This window comes from Symphodus melops (genome assembly GCF_947650265.1).
Source record: "Symphodus melops genome assembly, chromosome: 21".
Taxonomy (NCBI): domain Eukaryota; kingdom Metazoa; phylum Chordata; class Actinopteri; order Labriformes; family Labridae; genus Symphodus; species Symphodus melops.
In genome coordinates, this window is record NC_136711.1 from 17,116,566 (window position 1) to 17,143,048 (window position 26,483).

At 41.6% G+C, this 26,483-nt stretch overlaps 1 protein-coding gene across 1 annotated transcript; it reads left to right on the forward strand.

The window, feature by feature from the left end:
• Positions 1 to 1,507: 1,507 nt before the first annotated feature.
• Positions 1,508 to 23,777, forward strand: cdc42ep4b (CDC42 effector protein (Rho GTPase binding) 4b). The gene is made up of 2 exons (XM_079372585.1): positions 1,508 to 1,721; positions 19,462 to 23,777. The coding sequence occupies exon 2, from the start codon at positions 19,647 to 19,649 to the stop codon at positions 20,646 to 20,648; it is 1,002 nt and encodes a 333-aa protein (XP_079228711.1). The 5' UTR covers positions 1,508 to 1,721; positions 19,462 to 19,646; the 3' UTR covers positions 20,649 to 23,777.
• The last annotated feature ends 2,706 nt before the right edge of the window (positions 23,778 to 26,483 follow it).

A 26,483-nucleotide genomic window follows, 5' to 3' on the forward strand; every position in this document is an offset into this window, starting at 1 on the left:
GTGGGTGATTTGGGCTTTGACAAACAGGTGGGCGTCTGTGGTGAAACAAAAGTTAAAGTTCACACCTGAGGACCAGATGACTGCTATAACCACACAGTCACTTATTTTTTTACATGACCCAAATGTGTTTTGCATCAAAGAGTGTAAGATTGCTTTGTGTGTAAGAAATTAAAGGCCTTTTTTATATAACTTGGAATTTGTAAAAAGTAATTGGATAAAGGGCAAGAGATCATTCAATTTTTAAAGACTTTAATGATGTTGGACCTTTAATTATAATCACACAGCTTCCTTCCATTTGCCCTAATGGCACAAACCATAAGCACATAGAACATTTAACTATATTGCTGAATCGTATGGCTCCTACTTATGCTCAGACAACACATTTCAAATATGTTTAGTGAGTACTTTAAATAAATACTCAAAAAGCTTTTTTTTTTTTTTAATGGTGACATTTGTATTCATTTGCACTCGCAGAAGAGTGGGATTGTTTTCATGCAAGATTTGTTGTATACTTAATTTTTAATTTCTCCTAAACTTCATTAGGCTGTTTATAAAATATCTTCTTTTATCCATGGAATAAACACCTATATAGAGCATGAAGGCATACAGGTTCCCTAGCAGCATTCAGTCATTTGTGGTAATAAGTTAAGCTTAAAGATGAAAAAAACACTACATTGGATAACAAATCTAAAAGTTACAATTTAAAGTTTAACCTTTTGTAAAGTAGATAAACATAAAAAGTCTTCATACTTGTTTAGTTATGTCAGCATATACAACTTTTATAGCCAAACTTACTTGCGTATTAGCTGCCTGGTAATGTCAAAGTGACGACAAGACTCCTGCCATGTTACTGAAATGCCAAATGTGCAGCTGTGGCTCAGTGGGCAGAGTCATCGTCTCTCAACCAGAAGGTCGAGGGTTTGATCCCCAGCTCCTGCGAGCAACATGTCCGATGTGTCCTTGAGCAAAACACTTAAACCTGAATTGCTGGGTGTATGCATGTCAGGGTGTATGCAGTTCGCTGCTCCTGTGGTCGAACGTTTGGTGTGCTAATTGCCCCACGGGGATAAAAAAAAAGAAGTGATTTCTGTTTCTTCAGTCCAAGCGAAGCTACCTGTTTTCAACTGTCTCAATTGTACATTATATAGACCCACTAGGCTAAGCTAGTAGGCAGTATGTTTATTCTTACTATTCATTGATAAGATTTTAGGCTATTTTCTTATCTAACTTGGCGGGAAGAATAAGCTGTCAAACTATTCCTTTATATGTCCTCCTCCTTTACATTTACTACCTCTGTGGGCTTTCAACTGAAACTTTTGAAGATCTTATTTCATTGCCATTAGTCCTGGACTGATGGCTTGAGAGGAACCCTCTCCAAGTTTAAGTTCTGCCTATTGTTGTGGTGCGCTGTGAATATAATGTGTCTCTGTCCCTTTAAACCTCAGCAGGAGGCGGTGCTCTCCGGTGCACGAGGGGAGGGGAGAGGACTGGAGGGGGAGGGCCGCTTTGTGCGCCGCCACACAGATGCAAAGTAAACGGACATTGAAGCTCCGACAAGGGGACTGTCCTGCTGCAACTCTCTTCCTGAGGAAACTAAACAGAATTTAGTTTCAGCACAGACCCTTTTTTTTTTTTTTTTAAAGTTTTCCCTTCTCTTTTGTTTACGGAAAGTTAAGAGGAATATAACGTGAAACTTCCTTCTCGTTGGGACTGTTAAAAAGGTAACGTGTTATTGTTGTTTTTGAGTTGACTCAGCTTGTATGTCCTGTTTTATGTCCTATTTCACTTATTGAGGTGACTTCTACGGATGACGACTTTAAGTAAGTATTCGGCTGTTGTCAGTGTGGCTATTTTAGTTTTTAGGATTCACTGCGGGGTCATGAAACAGATGTAGGTTGAAGTAAAGCCAACGGTGTGAAATCTGCATCTCATTTGAATGTCAAATCTGCGCGTGGACAATCAGCGCCTGGCATTCTCCTCGCGCTCTTGGCTGGCCCTGACTGGATGGACATCAATGGACCCTCTGGCGTCCAATATGTCCCCTATTTACCCGGTGAAGACTAGAAACTAAAAGGGCCGAACAAACACAATGAAAGTCGACATTTCACTTTGAAGAAGCGAACTTCTTTGGCCAAAAAAGTACTTGAATGTAATGTATTGTTTGTTTAAAAACTCTGAGGGTCTTGGTCTGCTTCATCAAGCATCATTGTGATCTGAGGAAACTTTTCTCTTTGATCTTCATAGATAGAAAGAAAAGTTTTCAGCGAGATATTTCATCTGGATTGTGGCCAAACAAAACTTTTTTTAGAGGTCCTCAAACTTTTTTTTTTCGTCCCTCCAAATCGACGTGTTGGCACAGAGCACCCATTTCAATAGAAATGCTTCTTTGTGTGGTTTGATTGGGAAATTAAATAGTTATGGGTTTTTGAAGCAAAGCCAAAACCTTCATGAGCTTAGGAAATCAGTCATTAAATCAAACGTTTGTACACTTGGGATTAGGCTGTCACAATATGTGGAAAATCTGCATCCACAATGAGACTGAAATTTTCATATGATGTGCCATAAACAAACATTGGAGGTTGCTTATTTTATATAACTTGTCAATATAACTTCTCAGTTGCTCTAATAACACAAACACACTTTGTCAGGGAGAGAATGGCACCCCTGTCACCTGTTTATATCACTATGCAACTTTGGCAGCGAGTTGCGGAAGTGTGTGTAGCGCTAAGCTGATGTCAACTTATAGTTAATATACAATGGTTATTTTACAACGGGGCACTTGTACCCAGAGACCTTCGGTCGGTCAAAGTCCGAACCCTAAGCGATGGTCCCTCATAGTTCCAGGCCTGAGAAAAACTACATCTTTAGTCAAGTTTAAATTTCATGCTAAGTAAGGATGTATGGAAAGTCTGCTAGCAGGTGATCAGTTCAGTTGATTTTGCTTCTGTGAAAATGTGACTTGTTTTCAAGCTTGACTTGACTTCCCATAAGATTCATAAGAGTCCCTTTAAGGGCCTTTGAATCTTTGCATACAAGTCTTGAATTATGTTTGTATGCTGTTCATGAGGATCCAGACGTGGAATCTTGGTTGCCATGCCGATAATAAGTGTCCCAAATCACTATTTTCAGCTTTAGGACAGGAAATGGTTTAATCATAGAGGGCAGATGTTACATTGAAGCATCAGGTCTCTTCCCTGTGAGTTATGTAACATTAATACTCTGCTGCTGACAGAGTGCCAAACCCTGTAAAACCTCTGCGAATCAACCAAGGGCTTAACAAACTACACAGCTACTTCTCTACATCCGTCACTCCCAGATTCCTCCATCTTCCTGGATCATTAGTGAGCAGTTCCTGTTTGTGTTTACAGACCGGACACTTGCCTCTCGTGGTCATCATGCCTGATGAAGTGGGTAATTTGCACTGCGGTGTACCTGCCCGGCCTCATCCATCATGCTCTGATTGAAGGTGGTTAAGTGTGTGCTTCAGTTTGAACTACGCTGACCATAAAGTCTGCAGGCCCATTCGGTTTCATTATCCCTCGCAAAGAGTCGGTAATCAAGCCTTCGTTCTTGTTAAACCGCCAATCTGGACAAAAGTAGGAGGACATGTTGACTAATGGGCTAGGCTTTGGTGTTGTCTTTGTACGAGGTTTGACTCCTGACCCCCCTCCTACACAAACATACAACCACACCCAACAACAGCCTTAAGGTTGGTCAGCATTTGTCATATTGGCTGATGAATCATTTACCCAACAACGCCGTATTAGCTCTGTGGAAACAAAAGTGACCGTTACAAGTTGACAGCAGAGATTTAAGCCGAGGTCAGACCTCGCTCTCTCGCATTTCTGTCTCGTTTTCCAGTAACAAAAGTGCTTCTTTTTCATCCACTTCAGGCCTCCTTTCTCCTTTTTCTAAAGAGCTGCCAGGCAGATATCTCTCCATCAGGATCTATTGTGTGTGCTGCAGAGTCAGAGTGGAGGGTGGGGTGGGGGGAAGCATGTGTGTGTGTGTCATCTCTGACTGTGCCTTTTTTTGCGACGCATGCTATTTCGGTTGGCTCTGGAGGATTCTGCTGGTGCTGCGTAGTGAGGAAGCTGGCTACCCGCCCGATTCTGACTGCGCTGAGGTCATTACTGTTTTATGCTGGAAAGAGGGCGTGCAGGAGAGAGAGGCAGAGACGGGGAAGTTGGGGAGAGGCAGCTAGACTCATTTACACAGTAACTTCAGGCACTTTCACATGCAGTTTGTTAACTCGGAGAGAAACCAATTTCCGAGTGAGTCAGTATTTTATTTATGTGTGTCTGGATTCGATCAAATATGGAGGTTTAATGCGTGCCGTATAAACTTTACGCTTTTTTTTTTTTTAACGTGGGAGAAGAAGCACAAATTAGCTAACTGGAGTCAGATGTGATGACTTAAGTTGTGCGTTCATGTTGCTTTTTCATGCCTGAGGAAATGCCTAGGTGAATGATTTGCGCCCGCAGTCATCCACTCACCTTCATCCCATGCTCCACAGGGGGCCAAAGGGAATTATTGGAGAATCTCATGGCATTTGGCCTTGTTGCTATAACAAAGCTTGCATAAAGGTCATGAGGATTGAGTAAAGTAAGAAGTTATTTCATTTGATGAGTTATCTGCTTGTGAGCTGGTGCAAGGTTAAATTTTAACATTTTGACACTTTTCCATGCATGCCACGCGTTTTTAAAAAAGACTCAAATTCCATGATTTTATTAATTGATAGTATCAATCCTATAGTAAGCTATCTATACTCACATTTTGAACTACATGTTCAGCAAGAGAGCAATGGTTCCCATTGATATTCAAGTTGGTATACTGAGGTCTCCTAATTTGTTGACAGCTGAGGAGTTGCCATTGTATTTGTGCAATTTAGACAGGGTGTAGAAGTTTGTTCGCTGTTTGTTTTTAGTGCTTAAAAACATGAAATGACCCAATCTTAGGTGCTAGAACTCCTTTTATGTTGCCATGGTATTGACACAAGTATTGATATTGTTTGGTTTTTAACAGGTGTCAAACCAAAGTTTGGAATTCTGGCATTGTAAAACACCTGGGAAAAAAACAGCAAACCTGCCAAGAGTAAAGGCACAATATTGATTCTTCATTGACAAAAAAAAAAAATACTCTTGTTAAAAACAATCAGGTGGTTATAAAAATGTGGTATGATGTAAATTATTTAACTATTATTTCATTACATTGATGTTACAGTCAAAGGCTCCAGAGCTTCCACGCTCGAAGGCCCTGATTTCTTTAAAGTATTAATTGATTGAAAGGTGATGCACGTGTCATTTTTCAGATGTCGATGTTGGAAAGCGCAGGGCTTATGTCCAACTCCCCGTGGAGAGTGTTTCGTCTCAGACAATTACAGGATTGACCCCGCCTTCAAAGAAAGCAGCGAGGTCTTTGAACTGTGGGGAGAAATCACGCTGAGGATGTTCTAGTTAATCTTTGAACACTTCTCATATGAAGGCCAATGTTTCGCCACTTCCTTCAGGCCTTTTTTTTTTGTCCGCCGAATATGTTTTAACTTTGAACTCAAAAACAAGACATACTAAATCTGAGGTCTTCAAACCCCCCCTTTGTGAAACAGGGCCCTATGTAGAGTGCTTTGAACTAGTGTCCTGACCTACGTGGGTTATATTATGGCTACAGCGGGGTCAACCCAGAGTATTTTTGTCCCAAATCCAAGAGCAAAAAATGATAAAACCTTAAAAAAGATCGACAGCCTTTGGGAAAGAAGAACATGTTTTTGTCGTTATGATATCCTGATAATCATCTTATGACATCACAATATTATCATTTGACCCATTTGTAGGGATTTAGCATCAGCCAAAGCTATGTTTGTTTTAGCTGTTTTCAGTCGTTTTTTCAGTCGTATTTTTGTAAGCTTTTTAAATTATTCCAAAACAGTGTCAGCTGTTTCACACCAATGCCCCCCCACCCCTGAAATCCATAGATTGGCACATGGAAACCCTGTTTTTCAGAAGAGAAACCTTAGCTGATACTGGCACACTAACACCATGTGCCCTTTCCCATCCCACTAAAGAACAATGCATCACAGCTGTTGGCAGGAAGGGGGTCCACTTTCTGTTTTTTCTTGTGTGCAAAAACATGTATGCACTCCGTCACCCTTCCACTCAGACCAGTGCCTGTTTTGGTCACTTTCACAGCAACATAAACGTCACAGAGAAAAACAACAGGAACTATTTTCTGTTGTTCTATTTTCCCTCTTGAAAACCAGTATGACTCTTATAATATAAGAAATGAACTGTATGTTTATGGTTTAACTGTATGTTTATGGTTTAATAATGTCACTTTTGTAACACTTGTTATTGTATGTGTCCTGAACCACATTGTTTAAAGCAGTATAACCAGTTTTGATAATAATCATGTTGGAGGTGAAGATCGTTTCGCCACAGCTGAATGCCGCCAGCTTGGTGGGTGTTCTCACATTGCTAAAGTTTCCAAACATCCTCTCTGGTTTCTGTTTTTCACAAGGAGGTCACAGAACCTAATCCATCATCAGCTGGCACACCTATCCACCTGACATCCTCAGCGATTCTCATTACATTACCGAGCCACACCTTTTGAATTTGACTTTCTGATTAGGTCCCAGTGTTCGGCTGATATCAGTTGCTAAACCAGAGGCCTTTTTTTTAATTTTTTGTGTGTAAAGCTATTTTCCCTTATTGTATAATTGGTATTATGGAAACGACATGTTGCGGGTGACATTTTTAAATAGCTCTTATGGATTCGGAGCCTCCCACAGCTTTCCCAAACCAATTTTGATTCCCACACCCACTCAGGATTTCTGGTGGTCTTCATTTTAGACTTGCATTCGGGCAAGTTTGAAGACACTTTTAATGCTACGTGATTGTTATTGGGGGTTTTTTACTGCCTGGCTAAACGCCAGTAACAAAACATGAGAGGCCACATAAAATATAACAATAATTAAAGCTCCTGTGAGCAGATATTTACTGGATATGAAACGCGCTGAAATTAAGACTGCAGAAGCAAAAGGTACCATCTGAGAAAAGATTTGTTGTTTGTATATTTTTGTTTTCAATACCTGAAACTACCGCTGCAGGGTAGGCGTCACGTTGAGTCATTAACAGTAGCTGCCAAAACCCTTTTTTCCCATGGCAAAGATTTTTGTTGATTGATTTACTGATTGATGCATGTGAGTCCTTATTTTTATTCCACTTAAGATGAAGCGTTCATGAAGGACAGATACACAATTCAAATAGTAAAACTTGGTGCATCAGAAGTCTGAGAAGCACTGACTTCTAAGGTCTGCAAATCCAAGCCGTGATAACAGTCATGACATCAACAGAGTTATCTTTTCAGACTTTGGAAAGCTGTGTTTATAGCCACAGAAAACAAGATGCAGATGTTCTTAGGAAAAGTTAACCAAGCTTTGTGTGTCATTCCCTGGTAGTGTTTTGAAAAGCTGGGTGAAGCCTTCTCTTCTTATCACAGTTGCTCACGAGTCAGACTCCATTTAATAAGATTTTATCATGAAGGCACAAAATGTGATTTAATGAAAATAATGAGACTTTTCATTAAGACAGACAAGTGCTTTTTTTCAGAAACCTTGAAAACTGACTTCCTTTGCAGGTTGAATTTTTCACCTCATCTTGTAAGTGAAGTGATTAGAAACCTTTTTTTTCACCTACAGTTTCAGATGATAATCACACAGCAGTTCAAGAATATTTCTAACAGTTTATTAGCTGCAAAATGTGATTAGAACAATTTAGAAAAAGCTCTGATAAGAAACTCAGTGGGTTGGCCCTTTGTTTGTTTTACAGTTGGACAACATTGCAACCAAATCACAAGTACTAGTCATCCAATATCAGGCAGTTTCTTGTGTCGTTTTTGAATTGAAATTCCTGCACCGTGTCTACATTGCATTAATAGACATTTTTTAGACAGTGGAAAGTGCTCTCTTCATGTCTTTGAGTTAGATTTTCATTGAAGAGGTGTGCTTCAATACAATACGATCTTCTCCACTCTTGTGATGATGCTGTGAATATGCCGACTGCACATTTAGCACGCGTAAGGGTTAACGGTTGTCACCGTAGCGTCCCAGTCTAAAGCGAGTGCACATGTGAAAAGAGTATCAGATAGTTTGACCTCATGTTTGGCAGAAATAACACGGCTTCGAGAGAATGCACAGTTAAACTTTAACCACATGTTGCAATATGTTTCCCCTCCCCCACCATGAGACAGACAATAATTAGCAGCTTTTAACAGCAGTACCATGGTTCTGGGTCATATATTGAAAACAGGCCTGGTGGTGTGCAGCTGGTCATTCGGGTCCTTGCTCCGGCCTGTTTACAGTCCAGTGAGTCCTCATTGTTTTCCTGCTCTGGATGCTCACAGAAACAGGTGGTTTCTCTCTCAAGCGTACGGAGAAGACAAAGGGGGGGGGGGGGGGGGGGGCTGTTGGCGTAGCTGTGGTCACTCTCTGCCCACTATATGACGAATTAATTCCGTTGAACTAGTTCAAGAGATGGGAACAGCCACGTGAACTATTGTAGGCCTCGACATCCTCAGAGCCGGCTTCCTGATGAATCAAGAGTCACACATCTTCCTGTCTGAGAGGACTTTTCAGGACAGCAATGGAGTGCAGTGAATACAGATAGATACGGATCACAAGCCTTTTGTTTCTTTGTGTTGGAATCGCTGTTAATAGTGGGTGTTGTTGATGTGGGTCACCTTTATTGTGCGTGTTTGTGCTTTAATCTGTAGGTGCGTGTGATTTAGGTGTGCCAAAAGGGTTTGGTTCCAGTCTTCCTCTGTGCCGCTTTGTTCTCTGTTTTGTTTTTTTTTGTTCAGCATCGCTGCTTCCTCAGTGACGAGGAGTGCAGTCATAGTGACAATCCGTGCCATCATGTAGTCAAGCACGATTCTCTGGATTTCTCCATCATGAAGGCTGTCAGCTATGTGCTCGTTCGTGAAGGAGCACACGTGCCGGAGCACACCTCTCCTCCGAAGTGTGTATGGATCGAGAGTGTGACCGTGCCCTCAGTGACCCAGACATTTTGTCCACCTGCGAGAGGTAGTTTGTGTAAGTGTGTATGTTATTGAACTGTATGTGTTTGATGAAGACATCAGAGGCCAACCGTCGCAGATGACCTTTGAATGTTTCATTTTTTTTTTTTTGTGGCAGTTCAAGCACGAGCCGTTGATGGACTTCAAAGGAACCTTTGACGGCAGCTTCACACTCGTGTGTGTGTGTGTGTGTGTGTGTGTGTGTGTGTGTGTGTGTGTGTGTGTGTGTGTGTGTGTGTGTGTGTGTGTGTGTGTGTGTGTGTGTGTGTGTGTGTGTGTGTGTGTGTGTAAACACGGCCACACAAGACCGCTCTCATGCATCTGCCTGCTTACCTGGAATAACATTTCAAATAAACAATGTTCCTGCTTTACAGCCAAATCAAAGTCGCATGCCTCGCGTCAAAGCCGTCTTTAAGGAAACCAAATCAAAGACAGACGGGCTGCAGTGAAATGTCACTGATGATACTTCAAAGACTTGCCTGCCGTAATCTGTTGTTGTTTCCAGAAAGCTCTCTGGGGTTTTATACTTTAATCATCTGGCCAACAGATCAACATGTTTTACTGGCACAACTTGACATAGGATCAAAAGTTGTGGTTTATATTTTGTCTAATGTGAACTGCTCCCCACGCCCTGGTGTTGTGTTGCGTATGGCTTCTTGAAAAACAACACCAGCTATAGTTTGTGTGAATGTTCTTTAGCTATCTCTTATTAGATGAAAACTCCCAAATGCCAAGGAGGGCTTCTTCATTTCTTATCTATTTTTTTGGCCGTTGAACACTTCGACATAAAAAGCAAATATTTACCACAAAAGTCACTTTTGGCAAGCTACAGATAGGGTTATACTTTGGCTTTAATTTAATTATAATGAATGGGTTGGAGCCATAGCCCAAAGATTTCAAAACAAAGATAAAGATTAGAAGCTACTGCACTAGCTAACAAGCTAAAAACTTCTTTAACAGTTGGACCACGTATGCAGTCTCAGGTGCTTAGGAACATTTAAACACTTCTAAACATGGCTAATGTGCTAATTCAGATATTGATCCACTTGGATGTAACTACTGTACACGGTAAGCATTATTCATGTCACCTTGGGAGATTTCCTGACATGTATAACTTTGCCTCACTGCGTTTGGAGCTTTCTTCACCTGAATGACGTAAAGTTAGCGTTTTGGTTTGAGCTCAGCGCACCTTTTGACTCGGACTGAGCTGAGCTGCTGAAATTTGATCAAACCTTGTGTGCTTGACTGGATATTCCTGAAGAGTCACTTAAGGCAAATCTCCATCAAAGCCAGCGAGTCCACCCTCACACACAGCACTTTACCAAATCACAGTGGGTGTTGGTAAATCACGCAAGAATGCAATTACGCTAACAATGTGCTCTACAAGGGCCGCGGCTCCAGTCTTTATCTCAGTCCTGCTCTTAGATTTCTCAGCTTGTCCTCTGTTGTGAGTTGTTATTATCAGAGCTGAAGTGGCCATGTTTGTTGGCCTGCTTGTTGCCTTTTGTTGGCGTCATTAAAGTGAACACCATGGGGGTTTATTAACTCATCTTGTCAGTGAGGGTTGGAGGTCTTTATAGCCGGTTTGTGTGTTTGACTTCAGAGGGGTTGCTGCTGATAAAAAAAGGCCAGGAGGGTGCTGAGAAGTTGACACAGTGCAGAAAAGGGTCACTTATCTTCCAATAACACTCAGCGGCATCCTGCTGATTTCACCAAAAAGTTTGTACGTGTGTGTGTGTTGCTTGCTTGCTTGCTTTTGATCTGAGTCTGCAGATTGTCCAACTGGCAGCGACTTATCTTTTTGGACATTTGGCATATTTAATATCCCAAAGATCTCATCCGGAGCAACTTGTTAGTGTTCTGAACCCCTGCCATTCTTTGAAAAACAAAAAAAAAATAGCCACCTATATGGCCAGGAAACTATTTTGACTGTAAAAATTGGCACCCCCTGCTGTAGCAGATCATTTTGTACTCCCTCGATTTCCTTTGGAGCAGAATGTTCAGTAGAAAATTCTGCTTTGTGTCCTCGTCCAGCAGCTATTGGACGCCTAATTCAACCAGTTGGCTGAGATCCTGCCCTCCATACCAGCCGTGAATGCTGTCTATTTGTCAGAGACTGATGGGGTGGATTTCAGCGATTAATTAGACATGTCCTCCCATGTGCACACACTCACACACACAGCAGAGTACAATCCCTCCACTGTAGGCATAATGAGGGTTTGGGTACATTTCACGCAGCACACAGAGAAAGAGCGTCTGTCGCTTTGCTGGCATGACCGGGTGAATCCAATGTGGTGACACCCTTCATCAAGTCTTTGAGGGTGGGTTTCTCCTCAGTGCCTCCATCTGTGCTCTCCCTTTTTTTGTGAGAGAAATCCCCGTGGTATCGTTGCTTCACATTAGAAAGCTTCTTCCTACATGAAGAGGAGGCACATTTCTCTCCTAAAAACAAACCCTCTGAGAATGTTATTATTTTATAATCAGAGAAAACACGTCTCTTATCAACCTTTTTTTTTTTTTTGCTTTCAGGCCAAATGGTTTTAAACGCACACTGGTTGGAGAACAGCATGGCAGCCCACCCAGCATCTGACCAATCGCTTTGTGCAATTTTGCAGCTTTAGAAAAGATCTACTCAACTGGAAAGAAATAAATTGTATAGAAGAAGGCCCCCTGCTTCTTCATCTCAGGATTGGGGAACGATTAAAAAAAACAAATCACTCCAAGTCGAGTATGGATTGGGTAACTCGGTGTCCATGCAGTGGGGGTCAAAACAGGAGGTTGTGCAACACAGCAGAAGCAACAGGAGATAGATTTTTGGAGTCAGACAGAGGAAGCTGGCTGCTGTTGCTGGAGGTGGTCTGGCGGGAGGTTGGTTTGCTCATGTTTTTTTGGCGGGACGGAGGAGTGGTGTTTGCCCTCCTGAGCGCAGAGCACCGGCTCAGGCATGCTGGTTTTTATTTGCTCACATAGAAACACGCTGCCCTTAATCCTTCTGTGGTTTAGTTGCACCCTGTGCGGCATTGGGGCCCTGCAGCATGATACAGTGCAGTTTACACACTCATCATATACAGAGGGCTCGCGGTGCTTTGGCTACAGTCCTGCTGGTGTAGGTTTATTTGCCTTCCCTGGCTGTTTGAACTTGTTTCTGAGATTTGTATGTCTCGCTAATAAAGCACTTAACATTTTAGGACAACTCATCTCTTTTCAAGTCCAAACAGAGCATACTTTGTGTTTCTTTAACACGCTGCTACATACATGCCCACTGTCTGTAAATCTAAAACTACATTTGGTCACATTCCAACAACTCTTTCTTTCACACACACCCTCTTAAACATTTGTTAAAAGCTTAAATGGTCTGATGTGAATGTTGTGTTATGTAAGGACAAGTCTGTTGACAACTAAAATTGATGACGATCAAGGCGTTTTAACAGTCCCCGGGGAGATTTTATTCAAATGAGATAAGGTTTTGTTAACATTCAACCTTTCCTGAACAAGAACCAGTCTGTTTTCCCCGAAGGCTCAATAAACTTGTTGAACGATCGTATTTAAAGAATTTGACCCAAAGGAACCCTCACTGCACATCTATGGCTTTAACTTGCAGCCACAGCTCCCATCCAAATCTTCCGAGTGAATTAAGCCAGGGTTCTGCATTGTTGATGGCCCCGTGGCTAGTGACCAAAAGTTACTCCTGGTCCCCAAATAATACTTGTGCGTAGCCCTCTTGACCCAAAAAGTTATATTGGAAAACTGTGTTGTGTCTCAAAACTGAAGTGGAAAATACATCCACTGTTTGACAGACATCCTGTTATTTATGGCCATTGGCGATGTTGATTCTATGAGACTTGGATATGGTGAGGAAAATCAAGGTGGTGCAACAGACACAAATATAACAACTACACTTGAGCAACTTCTTTTTTTTTTTTTTTTTTTTTTTGGGTAGCCTTTGGGATTTTAGAAGTAAAAAAAAAAAAAAAAAAAAAAGATCAGGATCATTTCTGCGCTATCGATGTCATCACTGACTCCATATCTATTCACACATCTATTTTTCCATACATTTCCCTTCAGGCAACTTATCATATGCAGTTTGTATTGTTTGTATTGCAGACATCAACGCCTCAGGCACACTGCTGGGAAGGGAAGGGAAGGGAAAGGAAGGGGGGGGGGGGGGTACTTGTGAGACAGAGAGAGTGTGTGAGGAAGAGTGTGGGGGGATGGGAAAAGATAGACTGTGAAATGTGGAGACATGTTTGCTAAAAGCTCGAGTTTATCAATTACGTTGAAATACATTGTAAAAAAAATATATATATAAAAAAAAATCTTTCCTTTATTGAACTGTTACCGGAGTGGAAGTCTGTGCTAGGTTGTGTTAAGTACTTTGTATCAAATTCTGAAGCTTGGATGCCTGATGAGCCAGATTTTTAACACATTAGCAACTATCCTGAAAAACTGCCAACTAATTATGCTTCTAATGTATGACTGATGTTCAATCATGTTTTTAGCTAAAAGTTGCTGCAAGTGAATAAGAGAGCACTGTCAATATTACAGGAACAGGAAGGTTAGTCATGGTTCCTTACTGGATGACTTATTTCTGTTGTTTTTGTACAGAAACGGGTATTTTTCTGTTATCTTCTGTTTGATTTGAACTACATTGTATACAAGTTTAAAAACCTGGTTTTGCCACTGGAGATGTTTTTAGCGGACTAACTTCCTCGTCAAACTGAAATTTAAATTCTGTTTAACTGGCTTGTCTAAAGTTAAAGGCAAGAAAACTGTCCAAATTGAGCACGATTTATTCCTAATTGTCAGCGGGTAAAACGATGTGATTTGGTTTGCTGTGTGCGGCTAATGTTAACAACGCCATTCTTCAATCCTCCAGGGACAAAATATGAATATTATTTCAGCCACCTAGTGCCAAGAAAAGCATCTGTTGACGTTCAACCGTCAACTTCCTGGGAACGTCCCTGTGTGTGTCAACATCTACAGCACCAAATATCGGATGAATAAACAAGCAAAATAAAACTGCTCTAGAGGACGGTGGTAAAGTAAACAACTTAGCTATGTGTACATTTAAACAATTTCACTTTAAAAGGGAACACCCAGTTATGTATTTGTCTGAATTTGCCTCTTGGCTGCTACATCATGTCAGATGGAAAGGAACAACAGTTGAAACATCCTAATAACCGTTTCCGGTTGCTGTTGGGGCGTTGCATAAGAAAGCACTGCAGGTGTGTTTGCTTACATTGTTTCTGTTTACAGTGGAATCATACTGTCTCACTGAGCGGTGTCAAATAGGTGTGTGCATCGACACATGACTTTCAAAGCTTCGCATCCACTCTTTCTTGTCATTCACTTCCTTCTGTGAGTTGTCTGTTTCAGATATTTCTGCCGTTTGTCACACGGGCTTCGCCTTTGAGTTTGTGCGATGAGATATGGAGTCCAACAGGAAATACTGGTTCCCTCTGAAGCGGGCAAAAATAATATGGTAGAGTGGAAGAACAAAGGAGAGTTGACTGCATGGTGTTCGGTGTCTACAGTATTGTAAGCTATATCACATCAAATGTAAATCTTGTGTTACTGTGTCAGTCACACGTTCAGACCACCTGCTGACTCATTTTCCTGCTGTGTTATTCGGAGCGACTTCAGTTTGTACACTGCATGCAAAAGTATATTTCTCCTTCTGTCATGTCTGTGGTGAGTTGAGGACAATGAGTAGACGTTGGAGGTAACTTTGAGGCAAACATGGAGCGATGGAGGGTTTTCTATGAGCTCACGCCAAGGCTAGAATCACACTCATGATGAGGTCTCCTAATTCTGTCATATTTCGCACATTTTAGCGTCTTTAATCGTAAAAGTTATCATTTTATTTTTTATTTCACTGCAACGCTTTTGAGTTTGGATGCTAACAGTACAACTTTTGGAATAATTGCAGGGCTAGGGACTCTCTTACTATAAAAACTTAAAGGCATATTGTGTGACATTTTGGAACAGATTATTGGACCAAAACAAAACCTCTCTTTGGACACAAAGATCCCTCAGCCCCCTTTCCCAACACATCCACATACATACAAACACCCCCCCCCCCGCCTCTCAAGTGTTTGTGAGACACAATCCTTACTTATATTTTTTTTCCACCTCTGATAAATTATATGACGAGATTAAGATTAAAAATTTATGTTCTAGATGGCTTACATTACACCCAATGCAAATAGATTAAAATTCAACTCACTGACACACTGCTTTTATGATGTTACTCCAGGGTTTCTAACAATGTTAGCCTCTTCCCCCCGTGGGAATCTGATAATCGGCCCAGAGGTTATGAGCCTCACAAAAAAAAATAGCAAATTAAGTTTGCCGACCTCCTTTGTCAAAGCTTTCCATTCTCATGCAGCTCTATTGATACATTGATTAGCAATGTCATAGTTGGCGTAGCCTGCCCATATATATGCATTTACATATCAATGTTGCTGACAATAGGGTCGAACAATGGAGGAGATTGTGGCTCGTTCAAGGTTAGACAAAGCGGAGGTTTTCTTTACCGCTCAGACAGAAGAGTCTCAGTGTCAAACTGTGGAATAAAGATATTCAACTGAGGATGTAGAGTTAGACAAGGCTCGAGTTTTATGAAAAATACACTGATTGAAAGTTGTTTACCTCTAAAATACAGAATGAGAGTTTGTCATTTCATACAATACACTCAAACTTTTTCAAAGAATGTAGAAAACTACCAAAGTGACAACATCCTTGTGTATGGGTGATAATCTGTCGAAGATAATTAGGATATAAAAACTGATTTATTTTTTTTTAATTCATGAAAACTTTACCTATACTCCAATTATTATAATTCTGTCCAAATCCAGATAACCTTCCAAACCACAGTTGCGTAATCACCGTGTGACTCCTTATAACTCTTGCATGAAGGTCTCTACCTTGTGAATAAATGATGGACTCTTTTTCTGTCTCTACTTTAAAAAAAAATCAAAAGCAGTCCAAAATAAAACCAGAAACTGTTGCCTGCTTGTTGAACTTGTCAGCAGCTGGAGCTGTGATTGGATAACTCTTCTCCTTGTTCGATGGCTCGAATGAGAGAAAGTGGCCTGGGGTGGCTCAGGACAGTGTGGCCCCTGTGATCCACGGGATTACAAGAGCGGGACACACGGACTGAACGCTGATGAGGAGCGTGGTTGCTGTGATGTCACTTTGCACGAATCAGAGTCTGCGAGCGACGTAAGATGCTCTTAATCATTCATGGCCCTGTCACCACTTGTCTCAGTTTGAGCCCGAGTCATGTGGCACTTTGAGTACTCGGTTACATAAAGGCATCGTCACAGACTAGCACCGAGCCTGAGAAGAGAATCCTCATCTAAAGGAAACAAGATCATACTCATTACCTCTCCTGGCATATCTGGTGCTCGAACTTTGACGTTTTCATCTTTTTTTCCTTGCGTCTCTAAATGGAAACTATGCACTATGAGTTCGACCAGTTTGTCTGTTTAGCCCCATGAGTAAACAAGAGGGCTGAGAGGGAAATTTGCCTCAAGCTGTATTTAGAGTGTGTGCAGTACAGGCCATACAGGCCAGACTGACTTAAGCACAATGTGAAAAAATTGTAGCTATGACGACTGTTTTTTTTCTTCCAGTCTAGACACTACAGTTAAAGGACTTTGTTCTTTTATTTGCTTTACAGAAGGTCTGATATGTTCCCCCTGCATTCACAAATCAAACAGCTACAGCAAATAACTGAAAACATTCATTTCCACTGCCATAAGAATCTCATCTTAGCAAGTGTTATTGTGTAATTTCTGGTTTAAAATATCATTTTACACTTCATATAAGCCACATTCGCCTGTCAAGTGAAGGTATACCTTTTCATATAATTTCCTTCAGAATGCTGAAGCATTTTTGCGTCTTCTCAAATTGTCTCTGGAATGTTATTGTGAAACTGTAGACTTCACATGACATTGCCTTTCTTCATGATGTGTCTTTTTTTTTTTTTAAAGTTCTGAAAGGCTCGAGCTGAATATGACAGGACTGCCTGCAGGCCTTACTTCATCTTTTGTCATGCTCACAATAATGGGGTCTTGACGATCCTGCGGGGAGTTGAAACTGTTCCCCATCAAACACCAAGTGGCTGCAGAAGACGTAAAATGGGCCATTTCCTAGAATGACTGTAAGGTGTGAAGTTTGCACCTTTTGATATTTGATCACCCACTGACATATTTTATTCCGAGGTCGAATGTCTTGGAGTGTCGACGCACTTCAAAAGCATTCCCCTGCAGCGGAAGCATTGTGCCATTTGTCTTATTGCCCCACATGTGGCCACCAAGAGGGGTTAATCCATCTGAATGAGCGGATCTCTCCATGTAGGGGGATAAAAATCTTTCTCTGCTGTCTCTGGCCGGCTTAGAGACAGGAAGCTCGCTTGGTAGCCAGTGCTCAACTCTGATGTTGCCATAGTGAAATACAAAGCTATGAGCAGTGGGAAGGAACATATCAGTTGATGAGTTGTCTTTGAGTGGTCAGTCGCACATTCAGCTGACTTTTATGCTACAGATACTTATTGGCTTATGCACGGGGCATGACGTTATAGAGTTTAGTTGCTAGATGCTAGATCAGACTGCATTTCTCTACAGTGTTGACGTAGCTCACAGAGACTTTGCATGCATTTGTTTGCCATGCACTGTAATCTTCTAATTTGGCATCCAGTAGCTTTTTAAATGGATTTTATAACAGTAAACCCTCTCCATTTACAAAGGGTGTGAATTGAACTCAAATTGGCTTTTACAACAGAACTTGAAAATCAACTTTGTGGAAGCATTTGCTCTTCGTGAGGCCTGCTTTTGTGATCACATCCTTCTTTGTCGAGGGGGAATTGCATCTTCTTGATTAGCACTGCCAGAACTACTAAAGTCTGAATGGATATTTTTAATATACTGTAAGATAAAGCCATGGAGCTGGATGTGGCTCAGTCCCCTTTGGTGATGATCTCTCTTTTGGGAAAGAGGGGAAACAAAAAAGAGCCCTCGAGTCTGTCGTCTATCAACCCCCCCTCTGTTCCCTCTACTGCTACAGTTGCCTTTCCAACTGAATGGGTTCTTGTCAGTGATGCAAATGTTTTCATGGGTGACGTTGCTTTGGAATATTGTTGAGTGAATCCCCCATTCATTCACAATGGGGATTCGCACACAGGCCTCGAGCGTGGGCTCCAGCTCCGGTTTGAAAACAGAGTATGACGGGGACTGCTGTCTGGCTAAAACAAATGAACCCTTGTTAATGGCAGAAGCTCACAGAGTCAGTGAACTCTAGCTTGTGGGTGTTTAAACATTGTCTCCATTTGATTCTGATTTAAGATAATGTTTCAAGGCTCGGGTTGCCTGTGACTAAGGGACACTTCACGAGTTCTGAAATGAGCCATATTATGAGCTTATTGAGTCAAGGATAATCGGTGTAAGAGCAGGATCAAAGTGACCTCATAAAAATCAAGAGCACATCTCTTTCCTCTCACTAAAAGCCATTAATCCTTGACTTGGCATCACCAGAGCTGGGACGTGCCCACTGATGTTTGTTCAGTGAAATTGAGATGTGATGTTTTTTTCATAGATACTTCAAGGCTGAAAGACAAGGGGTAACATTGAGAATAAAAACACAAAGAGCTAGCAGTGGTTCCACTTCATCTCTTGACTATCGGAGGGCATGAACAGAAGCTAACATGTCTGGACTTTGAGCTGTCGCTGAAAGCCAATCCATGCTGGAAAAAAAGACTGTTCCACTTCATTCTTTCCTCTTTTCTTTCCATTCTTTTTAGTCCAGCCGGCTTGAACTGCTCTGGCTCCCAGTATCCTGTGTCTTGCTGGTTATGTAACAGTCAGGGGCCTAAATGGGAAGTAAAGCGCAGCAGTGACAGCGGACACTGCAGCCACTTGAAAAAAATGAATGTGACAGCAGCCCAATAGAGTCGACTTTGAAAGCTCCAGAATGTATCACAAGCATAACCCAGAAACATTTGTACTGACACTTACTTCAGTGAGGTTATTAGTACTGGTTTTAAATAAGATAGAGTCGCTTTGAAATGTGTACGAGAAAGCTTTTCTCCACCATTATATAACACTCTTGCAGACTTCTGCATAGACAAGTATAGTGAGAACCACTCAAGTGAGGCCTCTTTTTGAAGCCTTGGCAATGAAACTTTCCGTGCTTTGATGCAGGTCAAAACAGAGCAAACTTTGTAATTGATGGAGCTTTTAAAGTGGTACTTTACATTTTTCTTCTGACATACAGTAGGTGGTGTCTTTCATTAATAGCATGTTTGCACACGAAATACCAAGGTGCAAAGTGTTTTGTTCACATAAATTAATGACGTGGCGTTAATTATCTTTTTGTTTTTGTTTTCCACAGGCTTATGCAACGGTAAGATGAAACCAGAACTGGAGGACATGAATGTCTGGACACATTAAATACCTGGAATTTATCCTTCTTTGACGCTATCTGGTCCTGTTGGTAAGAAAACCGGAAAAGAAACTGTTCCAGAACTTGAATCACTTTTACTTCTACTCGTGGATTGTAAGTAAAAGACTGCAAACATGCCTATTCTAAAGCAGCTGGTAAACAACTCTAACCAGTCAAAGCGACGGTCAAGGGCTGACCTTACTGCAGAGATGATCAGCGCTCCGCTGGGCGACTTCCGCCACACCATGCACGTCGGCCGGGGAGGAGATGCGTTCGGGGACACGTCGTTTCTTAGCACCCGATCTGGGGAACCTCCCAGGGAGCCTGAACCAAAGCAAAGCTCCCCAGGCCCCAAACCAGGGCTGCTGTCACGTACATTCAGAAGCAGCAAGCGCTCTCAGTCTGTAAACCGTGGGGACAAGTATGAGTACAACATGATGGCGACTTCCGGTGGCTCATCCAACTATGTCAAAAATGCCATATCGCTGCCTTACCTTAACGATGACGATATCAACAGGGGTCACCTGACAAAGAGTGTTTCTTCAAGCCCCATGAAGACACTGATGGAGGTTGACACCAAGCCGGTAAATGGTGCAGCTGCGATGGCAACGATGGATGCAGAGTTCGATGAGCGTAATTTCGGTGAACTTACCGACTTGCCGCCATCCATGCCAAAGGGAGGCGGGATGAAGCACGCGGAGTCCATGATGTCCTTCAACATCGACTTGGGGCCCTCCATGCTGGGGGACATCTTGAGTGTGATGGAAAAGAAAGGTTGGGAGGAGGATGACCTCGGCTATGAAGAGGGCAAGGGAAGCGATGGCCGAGCCTCACCCTCCAACATACCCCACATCGATGATGATGATGCGGAAGAGAGGGCCCCAACGAGGCCACCTCGCAGCATGTACCAGCAGAAGACCATAGTGGACCCATACACCCCGGAGCTCCAAACCAGGAACAACCACCACAACATGGACAGTTACTCCGTGTCCAGCGCCGGCTCGGCTACTGAGGAGAAACCTCAGTACCACCTCCAAGACGGTGACACGGACAGCGCAAAGTACAGCTCGCCACGCGGGGAGGAAGACCGAGATTTCACCTTCATGGACGAAGACGAGGATGAGATTAGAGTGTAAACCAGACTGGTAATGCTGCCGTGAACAGTCTTGGAGGACACTTACCGAGACGAGCAGATGTTTGGAGGCTATCTCAAGCTGTTGAAGGCGAGGGCGGATCGTTTGGAGGAAGGGCGACTGCTGCTCTAAATGTCCTGTAAATCTGTATAGTGTTTGTACACTTTGTTCAACATCATAAATGAAAACCAATTAGGCCTTACTCACGGTGCTGTAGCAAGAAGATGGAAGCTGAGCGCAGACGGACTTGCAGAGTGGAACTCTTGAAAGGGCTTGTGGGTTTGGTAATCGTTGCAGATTTATGCAGCTTCAAACTCTGAACTTACTACTGGGAATTTCCCGTCTTAAACAAAACTGGCACCTGCGTTTGAACTCTTGTCTTCAGAGGCGAATGATTGAACAAAGAAAAAAGCAGCGAGCCATCGGTTGTGAGCGCGTACTCGTCTTGGGAAGTTTACTTCGACCACGCGGTTGGAGAAAGTGTATCCGAGCTGTCAATCACAGTGAGATCACATTTGTTGTGGGATGTGTGAGGTGAAGAGAAGGATGTGTGAGGGCACGAAGTTGATGTGTGTTAGAGATTCTGAACGAGGAAGAGGGAAAGGACATTTGCTAATGCTTTTGGCATAAACACTAAACAGATAAAGTAGTTATTACTTTTCCATGTCTTACTTTAAGGGGTGACTTTTTATTACTTTGTCAAGCACGTCTACTGTTGACAGAGCTTGTTGGGTTTTTTTTTTAGTGTGGTAGTTAATTCTGTTTTATTTTTCCTCCAGTTTGTTTAAATTTAGCAAGGCCTCTATTCTTTACATTCACAGACAGCTGTGGTATTTATTCATTTATATTAATAAGGGACGAATCAGTCTAATTATGCACTACAAAGTCTTAAAAGTTAGGATTTGAATGTTTTTTTTTGTTGTTTTTTTTCCCGAATGTGTTTCTTGACTTAAAAAATCGTAACGGTACCACAGAGTGAAACCAGCTTCTTTTTTTGGTGGAATTTTCATAAACGGCACTTAATTCTCAAGTGGACACATTTTACACTTTTGCTGTCGTATTTGTGGTAAACGCCACGATAGTTGTAAAAATGTGAATGGTCCAAAAAAAAAAAAAAAAAAAAAAAAAAGAGGCCATGTGTTCTGGGTCACGTGCTTTTTTCCCCCTTTTTTCAGAGACAGGGCAGAAGCGGTGATTGTGGCTAATTTAGTGCGTATCTGGGTCGTTCCACATCATCACTAACGATGGTAGCATTAGCAGGTCAGCGGAGAGACATAAGTGTGAAAGGGACAGTTGGTAAAAGTCTTCAATGAATAGTTATGGCTCGTCCCAAAGGGAGGAGAAAGGATGTAAAAACTTGTTCAAGGTGTTATTGGATTGCGGCTTTTTTTTTTTTTTTTTTTTAAGGACTGGTGTCAGGTATGTCTCGGGGCAGTGCTGTGAGCGGCAGACATTTCCTTAACTGGCCCCGCAGGTGACAAGACTCACCTACTCTACACAGCCCAAATCCCACAGCAGAAACAGATGATTAAATCAACCAATCATCTGGCCTTTTCCCAGTCTACTCATTAAATGTGTGCTGGATTATTGAACTACAACCAGCTGGAACTGCTCCAGGAACAGCAGGGTCAGGGTCGGACTGTGGGCTGTTTCTCTTTGACTCTTTTTTTGTGGGTTCAGTTGTAGTTGGCTCCTCCAGGTTACCCTTAGTTCTCCATAAGGCAACCAAGAGACAGTTCCTTGTGTTGATGATTAATAATGTCTGAACTTTGTTATCCCTTGTTAGAGAACACTAATAAATGGGAACCTTTATGTCCGTTTGTGGCATTGATGCAGGTGTGTACATATAGAATCAGGATGCTGTGCCATTTTTTTTCTCGGGTTTATTGTATACTTTAAAAACCACCATGTCCATATGAAGAGGATGCAATGAGTTCAAGCAATCTAGAGGAAATTGCCAAGTATGTTTTAACCATTTTATTGGAAAATGATAGCAGGATGTTTAATTTGTCTTCATTTTTTTTACTTATGTATAGACTTGCAGTATGGTTTAAGTCCGAAATCTTACTTTTCTTCTTTATGTAAATGGGCCAAATTTGAAGATGTCTTTTACTTTATATTAAAATGAATTGTGAAATATGTGGTTTGTGGATTGTTTGGGCGAGTGTTTTAGTCAAGACCACTAACCGAGATCAAGACACACCAGAGACCGGAGTGCAAGACCGAGTCAAGACCAAATCCCGGTAAGACCAAGTCGAGACCAAGACCAAAATAGCCAATGGTGGTCTTGTCTGGTCTTGATTTTAAAATCGGGAGTCCACCCAGTCTGGGACAGAGACAAGACCAAGTGAAAATGCCTTTGATTCTGATAGAACACAGAGACCTTCAAAAGGGGGTCTCTAGACTGGTCTTCAGACCCTAGTTTGGGCTGCAGTCCTTTCAGAGCAGAAAACAGCAGAAAACTCCTGAAGTTTTCTTTTGTATTTTTTTTAAACCATGTCATGTACATATGATTTGTGCCATCGATTATGAAAGCAAACACCTTTCATTGTGAGAATGTGCTTCGAGTGAGGAAATCAGAGGAATTTTAGCTGCTTTAAAAAAAAAAAGCACATTTGTGGCCAAATTGTATTTGCAAATCAAAAACCTCCAACAATCTGCAACCAAGACTGCTGGAATTTAAAGCAGCTCAATGGAAAATACCGGACAAGTGTACTAAATCACTCTGGAATATTTTTCTCGTAATTGTCCGAATTTTCTGGCTTGTGTCGTGCTGCTCTGTGGGAAACTACTTAGTAGGCCAGAATAAACCATATAAAGGAATTTGCAAATACTCTCAGCCTCAGGTCTGCTTCAGAGTTGTTGTTTTTCCCCCGTGGCCCTGACAGCTGTGGTTTGGTGAGTGGCAGAGAAGATAAGGACAGCAAGAAACAAGCAGCTCAAAGTTCAGCTGTAGAATGTTTTCTGCTTTTATTTTGCTCTATTCAGTCGCTGTAGTGTTATGCCGAGTATGTACTATCTTCCTTTCCTTTCTCCTGGTTTTTACAGCATATTAATATATTCATTTCTTCCTCTTCCTCTTTGAAATAACAGCTATATTTTTCAATAAAAGAGCAAGCTGGTAATCTTTAACCACGACTTTCTGTTTTGTTTCTCTTCATTCAGGGTCTCATTTGTGCAAAATTATTCACGTTGTGCTTCCCAAATAGGCAGAGCATGCAATGAAATGTGACCTTCACACGGAAGACCTGAGTGTTTGGTTGTGATGGAGCCGCTGAAAGAGTTCTAGCCAAATCCGCACTTCGACAAACACACAGTCGAAGTGGATTATTCAGCATAGATAACCCTGAAATGAAAGATAAAACCTTGTTGGAACAGATTTCACATTACGGGCGAGATGAGTCTTGTTAGCTAATTAGAAGCTTCCAGTCTGACATTGATCCGAGCAATCTTCGCGTGTTAGCGAACCCAGCTGTAAATACGACTGAAAAAGTCCAGCAGCTTCAAAAACCAAATATTAACTTTTTTTTTTAAATGAACACATTCATTATGTGTGTGTGGAAGGAAAGAAGAGGGAATTTGGTTTTTAGGTGGTGCGTTCATGATAAAAGGAGAGAGCAGCACGTTTACAGTACAGACAGAGAACATCGCAACTTTCTCTCATCTCTGTCAGATACGACTTCTTCTCTTTTACATCTTCTCCGGATGTGACGACGGGAATATTCTGTCGTCGAACTCCAACGTGTGTGTCGTCTCTGAGTCTGAGCGAACCATGTGGTGCAAACGCGTCTTTGTGTCACATTTGTTGTCAGGACAGTGATTAAGAAATGGCACCATGATGTCGGTTGGAAGAAGAGCTGTTTGCCGTTCACAGAAAAGACACTTCTCCAGATATTTAATCGGGTTATTTCTGAGGTGTTGACACGACACTTCAGCTTCGTGAAGAAAAAGGTCTTAACAAGCTGGAAGCGGGCTCGGCCTTCGCATTCTGTTGTGATGTCTCTTAGAGCGGTGCACTAATACACATTCACTCCACTTCTACACCCGGTTTTCTCCATTGTATTCATCTTTAAAATGACCTTACAGCATCACCTTTCTGTTACGGCTGAAGCTGTTTCAGATAATACTGACATCTGACATACAACACTTATCCTATAAAACAGACAGACAGCAGGAGTTCAGTCTTTTGGGACTTGGGTTAGGAATCAGAGGGTCGCCGGTTCATGTCCTGGTGCAGACTCCGAACCCTCAACAGTTCTGGTGTGCTGCCTGCATGGCAACGCGCAGCAGCCCCACTCTGACATGTCTCCACTAATGCCTGACACACAGGTCCTGTTTGATCTGTGTGTAAGTCTGTGAGAAGCGTGTCTCTTAATAATGGAGTAAAAGCCAGAATTTCCTCCAGGGATAAAGAATGCAAAATGTAAAAAAAAAAGAAAAAAAAGATGTAAGTACAGGTAATGAAAACTATGCAACACTTGAACTACCATCCTGTAAAATGAATGCTCTTCGATTTGAGTACATCTCTCTTAGCAGGATTTTTGAAAAATGCAGATCTTCTACTGTCATTATGAACCGTGGTATCATTGCTAGAGGCAATAAAACATTCAAATACCCCTTCTTCATCGCCTTAACAAAGCACCCCAAGTGCAGTCGCCCTTTAAACTGCTTTAAAAAAAAAGATCCAAAGGTATTTTATTGAAGCAAGTAGCTTTCCAGTTCTTTAGCACATCAATCTGACAGATTAAATAAAAAAAACGTCCTTTAGCGTCAGGCGTGCATTGCTGAGAGAAGTGGTCGTTATATTCGTTTGTAGATGTGCTACTATTGCCCTCTAGTGTCACTTGTATGTATTGCAAGTTGCAATCCTGGATGGAGTTCCTACTGAACAAACCAGATTATGTTAGTGTGATTTTAAAACTTAGATATAAAATCAGAGGGAAGGGAGTTTTTTTTGTTTACCAAAATATGTACCAATAATATTCAGATTTTATGACAAATTTCTTTTATTAATTTCACTTGAAGCACAGTGCCAATAAGTCATGTACTTTTGGCTGAATATCAAAAGTCAGAGTATTTCTTTTTAACTTCCATTCACTCATTTGCATATAAATATATCCTGTTTGCAGGATCTTTCAAATGTCCTTTCAAAAATAAAAAAAACACAACAGAAAGCGTAGATATTAAATCACATCCCCTCAGGTGTATCTACATGTCCCTGGTGTCTGTCGTCATGTTATCAAAGAATTTATGCTGATTGTTTCTTCCAAACATGTCACCTTCCCCCTTTTACCCAAAGACTTCTGTTTGTAAAAGAGGATATTCTGTAAACAAAATAAATCTCATGCTGATCCCTCTGACAGGTCTGTTGGACAAACTATTGATGGGTCCACCTAATGTGGACAACACAGCCTTCACAGTGTTTGGGGAAATTCAAAATGGGACGAATAATACACTAACTTTTGTGCTTTTACAAAAAACACTCAACAATCACCTCAAATCCCTACAAACCTGTGTGTTTCTTTAGCTAAATTAAGCTAATGTCTACACATTATGCCCTATGTATGGAGGCTATGGTTCGAATCTGGCCTGTAGCTCCTTTTTTATTTCTGACCCTTCTTTTCATGGCTCCAGGAATAGTCGTCTTTCTTTTTTGGATTATAAATGACCAGATTTGAGCACAAACACATGTTTTCCTGTCTTTGTTTTCCAAACCCCCAAATGTCCCCTAATTGCCAGTTACACTAATAATCCACCCTAATGGCTTGTTAATGCACAATACATCACAAAAAGCATGCAGAATGTATTAGTATGGGCAGCTAAGAGGATTTCTGTGTA

Coding starts and splice junctions, on each gene's coding strand:
- cdc42ep4b (XM_079372585.1), top strand. CDS start 19,647: ATGCCTATTCTAAAGCAGCTGGTAAACAACTCTAACCAGTCAAAGCGA.